Source organism: Gossypium hirsutum, chromosome D10 (assembly GCF_007990345.1).
Source record: "Gossypium hirsutum isolate 1008001.06 chromosome D10, Gossypium_hirsutum_v2.1, whole genome shotgun sequence".
Classification (NCBI taxonomy): Eukaryota; Viridiplantae; Streptophyta; class Magnoliopsida; order Malvales; family Malvaceae; genus Gossypium; species Gossypium hirsutum.
In genome coordinates, this window is record NC_053446.1 from 2,725,035 (window position 1) to 2,739,327 (window position 14,293).

At 33.1% G+C, this 14,293-nt stretch overlaps 1 protein-coding gene across 8 annotated transcripts; it reads left to right on the forward strand.

Annotated features, from left to right (window-relative positions):
• The first annotated feature begins 1,050 nt into the window (after window positions 1-1,050).
• LOC107887732 (uncharacterized protein At4g18490) lies at window positions 1,051-8,962 on the forward strand. 8 transcript variants are annotated; one of them, XM_041102778.1, is made up of 17 exons: window positions 1,051-1,198; window positions 2,092-2,194; window positions 2,497-2,620; window positions 2,892-3,080; window positions 3,201-3,281; window positions 3,413-3,493; window positions 3,631-4,416; window positions 4,721-4,915; window positions 4,999-5,136; window positions 5,286-5,408; window positions 5,924-6,100; window positions 6,201-6,372; window positions 6,529-6,596; window positions 6,692-6,731; window positions 6,857-7,033; window positions 7,244-7,354; window positions 7,450-8,962. In XM_041102778.1, exons 2-17 carry the CDS (start codon window positions 2,125-2,127, stop codon window positions 7,504-7,506), a joined length of 2,589 nt encoding a protein of 862 aa, XP_040958712.1. In that variant the 5' UTR covers window positions 1,051-1,198; window positions 2,092-2,124; the 3' UTR covers window positions 7,507-8,962. The 8 variants fall into 8 exon arrangements, 7 of the variants coding, with proteins under 7 accessions (XP_040958712.1, XP_040958710.1, XP_040958709.1 ...); XM_041102776.1 differs by having other exon boundaries at window positions 1,105-2,194; window positions 7,450-7,542; window positions 7,912-8,962; XM_041102775.1 differs by having other exon boundaries at window positions 1,105-2,194; window positions 7,450-7,542; window positions 8,077-8,962.
• Window positions 8,963-14,293: the final 5,331 nt, after the last annotated feature.

Sequence of the window (14,293 nt, forward strand, 5' to 3'; positions counted from 1 at the left end):
AGTTTGGCTTTGCACGTTTAATTTAAAGGAATTTTATCTAAGTTTTACACAATAACAGACATCTTATGTTGTACAGATTTTTTTATTTTAAAAATATATATGTGTACTAATTATTATCAAATATGAACATTAAAATAAAAAATTAAAAAATTAAAAAATGGGCCTTTTTTCTTTTCATTCGAGAAGCATGATAAAAGTTCTGGTGGAAATTTCGCCAAGTGTTTGTTATCTTTCGTGGTAGTGCAGCTCATGCAAGTCAGTGAAGGAACGTACGTACTCATCTCTGGCATTGTTTTCGCTCTCCTTGGTTAGCTCTTCAGTTTTTCATAGGGGCTTTTCAATTAGATATCTTCGCTACTGTTAATCCAGTTAATGGTGTGATGGCAAAAGATTTTTGTTGGATTGATGTTAAAATAAAATCTTTGGTGCTGATGTTTCCTTATCCAATAATCATATTTAACTTCAATTAAATCTAAAATTAATAAATTTTTGTTTTGATCACTTAACTTTAAAAATTTTTAAAATGGTTATTAAACTATTCAAAAATTTTCATTTAAGTCATTAGGTTGTTTAAATCGTTTCCATATCATCATTTCTGCTTGCACTATTTACACTAATTGAAAGTTCTTTTTTCTCTTCTCTTCTACAATTCAATTAATTTTTCATAAAACAGTTTTGAACATCATGAATCTATAAACTAAAATCCAAACAATTTTCTTCTTCAATCTTTGATATTAACTGTTAGATTGAATTGGATCTAAAGGTATATTCTTTTACTTGTTGCTGGGTATTGATCTATCATATTGATCATCGAATCATAGCTTGGTGCTTGCTAGCCAAACTTTTTTTGAAAAAAATTAACAGCACAATGACTTAAATAAAATCTTTGGAACAATTCGGTGACTTCATTGAAAACTTTCCAATAGCTTAGTGACCATTTTATAACTTTTTGAAGTTGAGTGACCAAAAATAAAAATACTAATAATTTAGTGACCTTTGCTGTAATTTACCCTTAATTAAAACGCTCATACCAGGCTCCACCGCACTCCCGCGTCTTCAACTGTCGGAGCTATAGTATATATTCAGAGTACATTTGAACAGAAAGAAAATCCTTTCACCTAAAACCGGCATTTTCTTCGCCAATTTCTTTCCAGCAAAACAGCCTCGTTTCTCACATTCTCTCACGAATATTGACGACGCAAGTCTGCTCTCTTCCTCTCGCTCGAATTCAAATCCTAAACTATTTAGAACTTACTTTTTTTTAGATCATGTCATTTTCGCTGATCGATTCTTTCGGTGAATTAACTCCTGTTTTTGAATTTGGAACTAGTTTAGGCATTCAATCAGTTTGGTTTTGTATCTTTTTGTAGTAATACATACTGTTTCTTTGATGGTCATTGTCTCTACATTTTCCTTCTAGTGAATGTGCTTTCAGCTTTCATGTTTCTCTGTGCGGATTTTTCTTTGTTACTAATTTGACCTAGAAATTTTGTCGAACAGGTCAGGTATTTTGAGCTTGATCCTTGATGTTTAACTAATTGCATGTTTCCTAGAAATGCATTTATTCGGTATAGATTGCTCTGTCATGTATTAGATCTCGTGGATGATGGATCTCTCATCTCTGATTTAGTTTGATTTTGGAAGGTTGCATGTTGAAGTTTTAAATACCTTAATAACGAATTATGAAATACTCTATCTGATATAAATTTGCAAAGGAACCTCATAGGGGTAGTCCGTTACTCCATAACCACTAAAGCATTAGTTTGCGTTATATATCTGATGAGCGAATTGCTACGATTGCATTCCTTTTAAAGTCTAGTTCATTACTCCTGTTGAATGGTAATGTCATTAGCAACATCGTATGATTTGAATGTCATTGATCTGGTTTTCTTGCATCCAACAGTTTTTATGTTATTGATACTTTACTTACATGTAGCGGAACTAATGTATTGTATCGTCACTTGTTTTTCTTACACTTCACACCTTTGATCCATGAGTGTTAGATATGCTGCTGCAGCACCATTTTATTGCTTACTTGCTTTTCTATTGCAATTCATATTGATTTATTGACAGTCTCTTGGATGGATGCAGTTGAGAATAAGTTTTTATGAATGTTGTGAGCAGATGGCAGAGCCACAGAAAGCAACTTCTTCAGCTGTTGATTCAAAATCAAAGGAGAAAAAATCAATGCTAGGTATTCCTGTGGCATGCAAAAAATTAAGAAAAATGCTTTAGAAAGCTTGAAAAATTTAACAAGAGGCTGTAGCTCTAGTAGATGGGAGCTATGAGTAACCATGGTGATTTCTTAATGAAGACATTATTAGAAACAATGCCCTTAACCTTTTATGATTAATTGCTCCGGAATCTCCCAAGACTAGAAATAACTAGTCAATCAACCTAAAGTCTAAAGAGGATTCAAAAAGTCATTCTAGTATCACCTTTTTCAATAATTGAAAAGAATTATATACTGAGATCCTATTTTCCACTTAAAAACAGATGAGGAAATTGGTAAAGATTTCCTTGGCTCCTGGAAATCTATGTCAGTGAAAGATGATGCTTTGGATTTTAGCTTTGAGACAACCACAAAGGGAAAGAATAAGGCGTTTAACTTTGACAAGCTGTAAGTGTTGCCAAATCTTGGAGCGATTATTGTCATCATAAAACTTGTCTCATTATATCACATCAGAACCTAGCACAGTTAGTCTATTCTGCATATCATATGTAGGAATAGTATACTATTGTATTGTATTTCTTTTATTCATTACTTCACTTTATGTATTTTGGTGCTTTCTCTGCATGGATGTCATCATTGTGCTTTTTGCAGTAGAAATTATTTCTGTGAGTAGGATGAGTTACTGGATACTCAGGTATGAAGATAATTTTCTTTTCAGGGATATTGATTTTAATCTGGATGATGATTTTGGCAAGTTTTCATCATTCAAAGTGGACATGCCTGATCTTGACTTCTCATCACCCGCAAAAAAGGATGCAAAAGCAAAGGAAAAATCTAAAGAGGAAACTAACAGTGGGAAGAAACAAGAGAAAAAAGATCGCTTAGCTTTCTCTTTTAATTTTAATGAGTGAGTGGATAATTCTTCTAATTTTCAATCATCTCATGTTTTAAAATTGTTTATTGGATGCATGAGTCCACTTCACAGTAATTTTTTTATTTGTTAGCCTGTACATTGGATTTGTTGCAGGTTGGATGATTTTGATTTTGATTCAGCCCTGAATAAAGGAGAGAAGACTAGTAAGAAAAACCAGGAAAGCAAAGACGCTGAGTGAGTGGATTATTCTTTTATTTTTCAGTTATCTCATGTTCAATCTTTTGCTTTGAAATTGTTTACTGGACGTGCAAGTCAACTTCACATTCATTTTTTATTTGTTAGCCTGTATATTGTATCTGTTGCAGGTTGGGTGATTTTGATTTTGATTCAACCCTAAATAAAGGAGAGAAGACTAGTAAGAAAAATAAGGAATGCAAAGCCGCTGAGTGAGTGGATAATTCTTTTATTTTTCAATCATCTCATCTTCAAGCTTTTGCTTTAAAATTGTTTGCTGGATGCATAACTCAACTTAACATTCATTTTTTTTTTAAATTTATTAGCCTGTACATTGTATCTGTTGCAGGTTGGATGATTTTGATTTTGATTCGACCCTAAATATTGGAGAGAAGACTAGTAAGAAAAACCAGGAAGGTAAAGCCGCTGCTTCTGAGAGTACTGAAGTTTCTAAAATTGACCAAGCACTTGAGGATGATCTCATAACTGAAAGACTTCCAGAATCAAGGGATGCAGCCAATTCGAAGGCTGAGACATCCAAGGGTCGGGTAGAGGCTTGCAAATCCACAGATAACCCTTGTCCCTCAAAAGCTGTTCCTGCACGGGGGCCTGCACCTGAAAAAATGGTTACAGCACAGGGATCAAGAATTTCTCCAGAGACATCACTGGATACCAATGCCGAAGAAACATATAAATCAAGTCCCTCGCCAGAGAGGGAGGTTTCATCAGAACTCTATGATCAGCAGTCCTTACAAAGTTCACCCATGGATTCCCGTAATGTGAACAATTCAAACCCAGAAACAATTTCCGACATGCAGGCAGAAGTTTGTTCTCAGGGAAGAAGAACAAAAACCAGTTCCGCTTCAGAGCAAAATGTCAAAGACAATGTGATAATTAATGAGTCCATTCAGGAAAATTTGCACCGGAAGAACTCATTTCCGCTATCAGAGAGTGACAGAGAAGGAAGAAAAGGAGCAGGTGGCAATATCCCAGCAGAAATAGACGGCAGTATATTAGTGCAAGATGATATAGTTCTGAAAGGCATTAACACTGCAGGCTTATCAACAGACAATATTGCAGCCAAGAAGTATATCCAGAATCCAACTCCCAAACTTCCTTCAGTTTCGTTGGACAGGTCAATAATCCACAAGTCTTTTAATAATGTGCCATCCTTTAACAATTGAAATGTTCTAATTAGTGATTTTCTAGATGAACTATGTGAATGAGAGGGATTGCTCATCATGATTTTAATAATATATTAGTAGTTACATTATTAAAGAGATGAAATATGCATAACTGCATCTGCGACTGTAACTGCTTAAAGTTGCACCAACTGACAAACGCTTGCTTTTTTATGCTAACATGTTCTACTATTAGCTCTGATAATATATTAAACCTGGTATGTGTGTTTAATGTTGCAGCTAACTTTGATTTATTAGATGCAGTGAACCAACAGACACTGAACAGACAGCTAGAAAAGAAAAAGAAGCTGGGGCTATTCGCTCAAGGTTTTTCAGAAGACTAGTGGAAAACAGATCTCAATTGCATCAACCATCAGAAATTGGAAAAGAGGTTTCCTCATTTAGTGGGAAAAATAATGGTGGCATGCATTTAAGCCCCGTATATGAGAAAAGGTATGACATGCTTCCTCTAGCAACTCTATTTACTCTTGTTCCAAAGGTAGACAGACTTTTTAGACTCTTTGCATCTTCACCAGGGAGGACTTTGGTGCTAGTGAAGCACAGAGTGTAAGAAAACTGGTTGATTATTCAAAATTAAGTTCGCAAGAACTGACAAAAAGGAGGTCTGTTTTGCAGCAAAGTGAAAACAATATTGGAAGTTCTAGTGATATCAGGTGAGGCTTTTACAATAGTAAATTTATGTAACAGTATGTGCTAGAATGTGGTTGTTCCTTTGGAGATGTCCTTAGAACTTTTTACTTTAGAGACATTAAATATGAAAAGTTCACTTCTTAGATGATTTTGTCTATACAATCCTAAACAGGGCCGGTTTTGCTGCTGGTGCTATACAAAATGGTGCCAACAAATTGATCAGTAAATCAAGTTTGCAAGATAAAGCAGCAAGAAAAGGAGACCCTGTCCTTTTAAGAACCGAAAAGAACGCAAGGTGAGTCTTCCATATATGAGCTTATATTTCTAATTTTCTGTCAAGCTTAACTCCAGAAACATTATTTTACTATATGCAACTTTTAGAATTCGAAAAGTATGCATTTTAATACCTGCCATTTAACTGGTTCTTGGTCAAAGTTTCATCATTGTCTAAGTGAAATGTCAAGATGTTCTAATAGGGTGTCTAAACGTGGATTCTTCCTTCCTGGCCCATTAGTTCTGTTTATTCATAAATTATCTTGGACAACTTTTTTACTGCACTTGACTATCAAGTACTCAAATGAATTTTGATTTGGTTACATATTTCTTGTAAGTTCTATATTCTGATTCTTGCTTTACCGAGTGATTCTTTTGCATGATAACTTTTTTTTGTCTCCATCTTCCATTAAAATTTTATAGCTTAATCCATATCATCTTGCAGGTAATCTTGTATTACTTGATCTATTTGTATTTATTTGAAACCTTTAGCAAATTGTTAACTGAGCTCTGCAAGCTTATGTGGATTCCTTGCAGTCTGCAAGCTAATCCTCCTAACCATACCGAGAAGACAACTGAATCTAGTGTCCAGAAATCTTTGAATCCCAAACTTCAGATTCCAAAAATGCACTCCATCCAGAACTCGATGTTTCATTCTGAAGCACATAAAATTACCAAGAAAGCACCTGCTCTCTCTTGCATTAAAAGCACAAGGTGTGTTATTGATGTAGCAAGCTCAATGTTTATTAAGGTCTTTATATGAGGGATTCTCGGTTAACTTCTTGTAGTAATGGTTGGCCTCTTTTCGATGTAGGAGTATAGGACCAAAGACGGATCATATGAGTTCTCAGAAGGAAACCAATTCATTGGGAAACTTAGAGCAAAACAAGGATACTAGAGGAAATGCATCTAACATTGTCCTTCCAGTAGGAGTAGCTGAGACACAAACACCAAAGTTCCCATCCTTGAAGCGTAAAACATTTCAGGTTCTCTTTCTTTTTCTGATACTAGTTACTTCAATGCAAAATTATATTTTCACTAAAAATGCACAATAATTTTTAAATATAGTGTCATCAAGATGGTATTGTGTTCATGTAATTAATATGATGTGTCACTAGTATTTTCTCAAAGCTGTTCCACAGGAATCAAATGGAGACACGATGTTGTTGAAATCCCTTAAAAGGCTTTCGCAACCACCAACTGAAAGCAGGTCTATTGCTTTTGAACTCTGCACATAATCGTAACCACTTTACAAGCTTCATCTCTAGAATAACACATTTTTTTAACAAAAAATAAAACCTGCAGGAATCTTACAGAATCTTCCGAGAGAGTTGCTGATAAAGAGGTATCTGATCGACCAAACTTGTACATTTCTGCATGAACAAAAGCAGAAAATACATGTGCAAGCCAATTGCAGATTCAAATATTCGGTAAACTCTTGACTTTAATTTCTTCAAATGGTTATGCTAGGTGCAAAATCATAAGAACCATGTGGAGGTTTCAACCAAGAATGTTCTCTATGATCATCTGACCTCTGGATCTGAAGTTCCTCGGGAGGTGAATATGACAGAACCCGAATTTGCTTCAGTCATTGAAAATGATGGAAAAGTGGAAAAGGCTGAAGCTTATGGGAAGGAGCTTGAAGATGTAAGTAAAACACATCAAAGAAAGAAAGATTCTTTGAAGATTATATTATGTTATTGATGTATTTCATTTCAAAATATAAAAGAAAATCAGTAATGTTTATGTGGTCTGAGTTATATTAAATTACTCCATAATTTATTAAGGATACGAAAATCACTATGCACAAGAGAATATAATTAGATATTTGGTAAATTTGCTATTTTATCTTTGCAGATATGCAACATGCTGAAAAAGAAAAACGAGGAAGCCAAACAAGTATTGGTTCGAGCAATTGTGAACAACAACAATTTACTGATGCTTAACCATCCGATCTTGAAAGAGAAGATATCCTTTCCCATTTTGTATTATTTGCAATCATAAGATTTTATCTGGGTACAATGATTATTATTAGAGTTGCACATTCCTTCACGATTGAGAACATTAATATGGTTCAGAAATTTGCTGAGGTACTGATTTCCAAGGAAATGCCAACTTGATCACGGGAACGAACGGTGCTTATATGCCCTTGGAAGGTATCTCTCTCACTCAAACACATGCATAGACACATGGTACACATGATAATTCAAATTTCTTCCCTATTTTAGTTGATAAGTTCTTGCTCCACGCAAATCTCGGAAATAGGATGCATGTTCTTCTTCCATCAAAAGTTAGTCGGAGTTAAGCAAACATGGTTAGAAACTCTGCATTTATCTCATTGCTTAGTTCTACGTAGTTTCTCTGACTCATTGAAGTGAAGCTTTCAATTTAGAACTTCATTAAACCTTGTAGATTGTTCTATATGATTTACAAGTTCTCATCTTTTGATTGATTGCTTTTTAAAAAAAATATTGATTGATTTTTATGTATATACTTTAAAGGTAAGAACCCTAATTTATTAGCAGGCATCAAGACTTCGAAGGCCCAAATCCATTCTCCTAATTGTGTATAACTAAACACACTGCTAAAGTCCAAAAAATAGGTCGAATAGGGTCCGGTCCAGTCCACTCCAGTCGTAAAAGTAAAAAATTTAAACTCTTCCCTCCTGATTGGTGCCCCAATTTGTGCAGCATAAAAAATGCGCGCCTTCTCCATTGAATAATTTGACATTGTCAATTTCATTCGAAGTTTCAAGCCTAGGATGAAACATAAAAAAAGATTCCGCCTCCGCCCTCCCTCCTTTTAAAAAAATAGTCCCAAACTAAAACCATTTTTTTCCGAATTCAACCCACCAAATTTCCCTCCATGTTACCAAAACTAAAAAAAACATGTAAAAATCCCAAAACAACTTGAATTGAATTCTTTCTTTTCCTCCCCTCCAAAATCCACCATTACTTATGTCTCCTCTTCTCCACAATTTCTCCACCCCTCCCATCCTCTCTGCCCTTCTCCTCCACCTCTTTCTCCTCCCCCTCTCTCAGTCAAATGGCTATTCTCTCCTTCCATGAAAATGACAACAAGGAGAACATCCCTCCTTTCTCCTCAAAAAAGCCTACATTTCTTCTTACAAAACCTTCATCCTCCAACAATAAAAAAAGAAGATTAAGGAAACCCCTTCAAGACATTACCAATCTTATTCTCCCACAAATCATCTCAACTCCAGTTCAATCCGATACAACAGTTCTGGTTTCTTCCCCAGCTTTGGCTTCTCAACCCAATTTCAAAAAGAGGAGAGATGAAGATAAGCTAGGATCAATTTGCAGGAAGACTCATTTCGTGTATAAAAGTGTGAACTTCCGATAGCTCAAACACTAAATCCCTAAATTACTAGGGCGATTCGTATGTCAATTACTCAATCTGCTTGATTGAGGGTTCATTTTTGTTTCGTTTTCTTGTACGAGTACTTTGGTTTTAAGTTATACATTTATACATAAATATCATTGATATAGTATGTCTCAAAATCGAAATCTGACCTTTATATTATACTACCGTGGAATAATATGGTTGGTTTTTCTCCTCTTTGATGTTCACATAAATTTGGCCAAGTGAAATTTTTAGATTACGTTGGTGAGGTCTTTTGGCTTAAGTGGGAAACTAAAGAAGATTTTCTTTTACCAGAAAAGAAGAGGCTTTAAAACCTTGATTTATGAATGTAAGAATAGATTATAATTATAACTTAAAATTAAACTATTAATGATTTGGGCTTAGATTACATTTGTCGTGCCAATAAAAAATTTCATATACATTTTTTTGTTTAAATCTATATTCTAGAGCAAAATTTTTATGTTATTTTTTGGTGCGTCTTATTTTAAAGTAAATTTGATTTAATTTAAAAAAAGTTAAAAAATAAATTTTAAGTTAATTAAATTGAGCTATTTGAGTTCTAAATTTAAGTTAAGTTGAGTTTTACAACTTGAATAATTTGAATAAGAGATTTGTGTTAACACTTTTTTGTTTTTGTCAATTTTGAAAATGAGTAAATTAATCTTTTTCAATAAAAGTTAAAAAAATCAAAATAATTTATTTTTAGAAATTCAAAATTTATATTTTTTTAAATCTAAAGAATATATAAAGAAAGTTAAAATTTTAAAATATTTCTAAAATAATAACTTTTGAATCTAAATAAGTTAATTAATAATTCAAGTTTATCAAAATATCTTATATTTTTTATACTTTGAAAAAGCTTTTAAATATATATAGTTTCGAATTTATGTGCTCTAATATAGAATTAGTTATATTATAATAAAATTTTAATTTAACTTGAATAATTTTACTTAATTCGACTTGATTTAAATTTTAATTTAATCCGGTTAAAATAATTAAATGAGATTTTTTAACTTGAATTTTTCCTATTTCGTTCGATTATATTAAAACCGGCTTATATTACCCCATCAATAGTGTCTTGCCACGTGTATCAGTGAATTTGTGCAAATTGACTGAATTTGCCGTTAACGTGAATAAAAAGTATAAGAAAAGTGATGGCTAAAAATAATAAAGACGAGAAGTAAACGGTAAAAGTGATAGTTCACTTAAAATTTAATAATACACGTGGCAAGAAATATTGGTGAGACATACAAAGAGCACTAAAAAGAAGCAGGAGAATTTTGTTCATAGTTTAGAGGAGTTTATGGATGGGGTCGGTTGAATTTGATATAATATTATATATAATCATTTAACTATATTTTAGTTTGAAATATGAGTAATTAATATTTTTTTAAATCCATTTATATTAATAAATGATTAATTTGAGTTATTTTAGTTTATTCGTATGTTTTTAATTGTTTTATAAAATATATTACTTTTAATATTTAGTAATTCTACATATGTATTTCTTTTATTATTATATTTTTCATTAAATCTCTAAATATAAACAATTTAACATATTTTTTAATACTTATATATATTATAGTATCATATATTTAATTTTATGACATAAATTATAACTTGCATAAAAGAAAAATCTTTTAGCATCTTTTCAATACGGAACAAATTTTTAAGCATGGACTAGTATATCTTGATATTTTAATATGCTTATACAGAAGGAAACCTGTTAGCAATTTACTGATTTAGCATCTTTCTTATGGTTATGAGTTATCAGAACTTAGACTTTCGTATCTTTGAGAATAAGAGTGAACCTAAAAACAAATTTTAGTTCGATAAAATCCCAAGGCAAAACTATTTGATGTATCCTCCAAATAAAATCTCTTTGGGCCACGTTAACATCAGCTGACTGTTAGTTTCACTATGACCGAGATATTCAACCTATGAATTTGATGAATCTATTCATCATTTCCATGACGAAGACCAAAAGAGATTATAGATGAAGCACTCAAGAACTTAAACAAAGAAGAGATGGTGTCGTAAGCAGATCACTTTGGGATAGTGGATTTGACATGTGCTCCAAAATATTACATGACAAGGTCGAGTCCTAACGAAAACAAAATAATAATGACTAAAATTGGTCTGTTCTTGTCATTATTTTTTACATTTGAAGTTCTCTTTGGTCTTTAGGACTAGTCGAGAGGACGTGACTCTTCCATGCTCAAAGTGGATAACGAGAAAAAAAGTTGAAGTTGAGGAATGCTAGTCAGCTTAAATGTCTAGAACTTGTTTCTGACTTTGGTGCACGATCGTGATATTGAATTAGTTTTAAGTGGTATTCTGTTTGTTTAAAGTACCTCTTTCTGCTAAAGGTAGTGAATTTGAACTACCATGCTTATTCACATATTAGGAGAGCATGGAAGAAGTAAAAAATTTTGTATTAAAAATACTTAAACTAAATTATTAGTTTCTCAAAAAAGATTAAAATTATGATTAAGTTGAATATTTTTATTTTGAGAAGAGGTTATAAAACAATTTCCTCATTTAGTCAAGGGGGCTAATGCCCCTCCCTTCTCCTTTGACTACACCATATAAAAGAGTTCTTTACGTTCTCTTTAGAGGTGAGAGACAAAACCTTAAAGGTATGCAGGTAATTTTTTTTGTAATTCATAAATTTGCATTTGAATAATGTAGCTTTGTCAAAGTCCTCCAATGCTGAATAATATATCATATCCATTTATATATCAATTTGCAAATGTGACTCAGGGGTACACTTTTTATGATGACAATCTCATGCTTTTTACGCCTATATATACACCGAATATTCAGGCTTGGACCCATAACAAGATTTCAGTATCTAAACAAGTTAGAAGAAAATGGGTAACTGGCGATTTCTTGCATGTTTGATACTGATTTTGTACTCATTTTCAAGCTCTGAATGTCGCCTTCTTAATCCAAACATTGACGGGAAAAACCCAACAGGCTCTTTCCGAATGTTGTCCCTTGCCACTAGTTCAGGTAAGGTGTATCAGTTTAATATAGGGATCGGAGATGAGTCTGGAAATGAGAACCTCTACGAATCAAAACGCCGAAGTCCAGGCGGTCCGGACCCGAAACATCACTGATTTCCATGTTTAGTAGCAGTATTTTTCTTGAGAGCTATATGTAGTTATCGGCATCATGCATGCAGCTAGTATCTTCCAATGAAAGAAATAACTTGTCATTAGAACTGGTTGTTTGTATTGACATAATATGCATCTTTGATCCATTTTGTTTGAATATAATTTGTGCATTATCTTTGGTATGCATTATTTCTTTCTGAAAATTCCTCTGCTTCTTTTAGCGGATTCCCAGCCCGGAATCTTTACATCTATACTTACGAGAAAAGTTAAATATGGTAAAATTATTATGGAGGCCCTTCTATTTGGACTCAGATTGCATTTTGTCTCTTTTAATAAAAAGAATGAACAAATTTATCTTGTATGTTAGATCAAAGAACAAATTAGTCCTTTTGTGAAAAAATTCATCGATTTCTATCGATAAAAATTGACATGGTTGACAAATAACCAGATAGTACGTGTTGTGCTACGTGTACCTCATTTTGACTTACATGGACCAGTTTTTAACCATAGAAATGAATGAAACTTTAACAAAAAAAACTAGTTTCCTCTTTGATCTAACATATAGGGACTAATTTGCTCATTTTTTGAGTAAATGGGACAAAATATAATCCGACTCCTAATACAAGGCTCCATAGTACTTTTACCACTAAATATGGATGTTTATGCACATTAGAAGCTCTGCTGGTAAGGCTGTGTTGGAATATGCAGGCAGAAAAAGAGTAGGTTATTTTCTATATGGGATATGAAGGCTCTCAATCTTTTTCTATCATGTTAATTGTAAAGTGAATTCCATACTTAATATTACACTAATTTTCAATCTATGACGACAATAAGGAAGATGGTTATGGAGCACTCAAGAATCGAGCAAGGCCAAGATTGGTTTTGTGAGTGCACCACTTCGATGCAACGTGAAAGACGTGACTTTTTATATTTTCCCACTTTTGAATAAGGCGCAAAGATAGGCAACTTGGCTTTTTTTAAGCCCCAAAGATTATGTGTTTTCTCACAGTAATCAATGACAAGATACATACATACATACATACATACATACATACATACATACATACATACATACATACAACCCTTTTATAACTTTGCTGAGCTGAACAATTAGGAACTTCACTACTGAACTGCATATTTTGATGGAAAAGAATACTTGAATTAAAAGTTCATAGTTCGCTAGAAAGTGGAATCTAATTCCTGAAGTGCTTACAGCTGCATCCATGCCTATGTGGATAGAAGATTAACACCAAAAAGAGACAAACAAATGAACAGATCATATTAGTATTGGTATTAAGCTTGTTTGGTAGCTATTAAAAGTATCCAATACAGACAAAATCTAAATTGTCCCATCCCAAGTATTGGGCATAGATTAAGGTAATAAAAATGCTTGAACCCACCAACAGATGATTGTATATGTGGAAGTGGATTTCTTTTCTAGATATTTGGATTAAGTTTGAATTTGGAGTTATTATTGTTAGGAACGTTTTACCTAAATATCACCTAAGCATGGCCTAAACAGGATTAGGCTCTGATTGTAAAACAGAAAGGGAAATCTGTAATTATATGGGAACCTAAATTGACCAAAACCCGAAACCATATCTAAATATCAACCAGTATCAATAACAATCGGCTAAAAGTAGTTTGTAATACTCCACGAACTTACAATAAGCCAAAATTAATGTTGGCTCGTTGCTGTTTGACATGTTTATTGGCAAGAGCTTAGTCAGAACAAAATCCCTTTGTATTTTCATTTGGTTCTATCAAGAGGAAAATATGGCTTTGCCTGTCAGATGACAATTTACAGTGGGGTGATTGATTAACAATTACTCATCCACTTTGTAATAAAATTAGATTATAGGAAGTATATAAATATGGAAATAAAACCCTCTCAAACTTCCATGTCAAAGCACAAAAGTTGTCATTTTATCATCTTCAACAACAATGTTGATCTTTAGGTGTCTGGTATGGATTACCTTGGTCTTTCTTTTGTCTGCAGGATCAGAGAGTCGGCCCTTGACGGAGAATAGGAGTCGAAATCAACCGATTCAGGCCTTAAGACAGTACCTGAATGAAGAAGCTAAGAAAAACCAGTTTGAGTAGGTTAAGAGAACAAGTCCTGGGGGACCTGATCAGCACCGTCACTTCATATATAACTAGAAATTATATAATTTTCCCTTCTTAAAGTGGATTTGGCCTTGTTCATATTTTGCTTTCTACTTTCTTTGTTGAATATGGGGGAACAAAGCATCAAAATGTGGTACTTGCAACAGGTTAAATATAACATTGGTGTCTTGTCCCTCATGTTTCAAGTGAAAAAATATCCACATTTTGATGCTTTGTTCCCTATATTCAAGAAACAAAGGAAATATATATATCAACAAGGTAAAATCTACATTAAAAG

Bases quoted from the DNA above. Each gene is read 5' to 3' on its own strand.
- LOC107887732 (XM_041102774.1), top strand. From the start codon at position 2,086: ATGCAGTTGAGAATAAGTTTTTATGAATGTTGTGAGCAGATGGCAGAG. The intron at 3,081-3,200 runs GTGAGTGGATAA...GATTTGTTGCAG, and splicing joins TTCTCTTTTAATTTTAATGA to GTTGGATGATTTTGATTTTG. The intron at 4,417-4,720 runs GTCAATAATCCA...TTGATTTATTAG, and splicing joins CCTTCAGTTTCGTTGGACAG to ATGCAGTGAACCAACAGACA.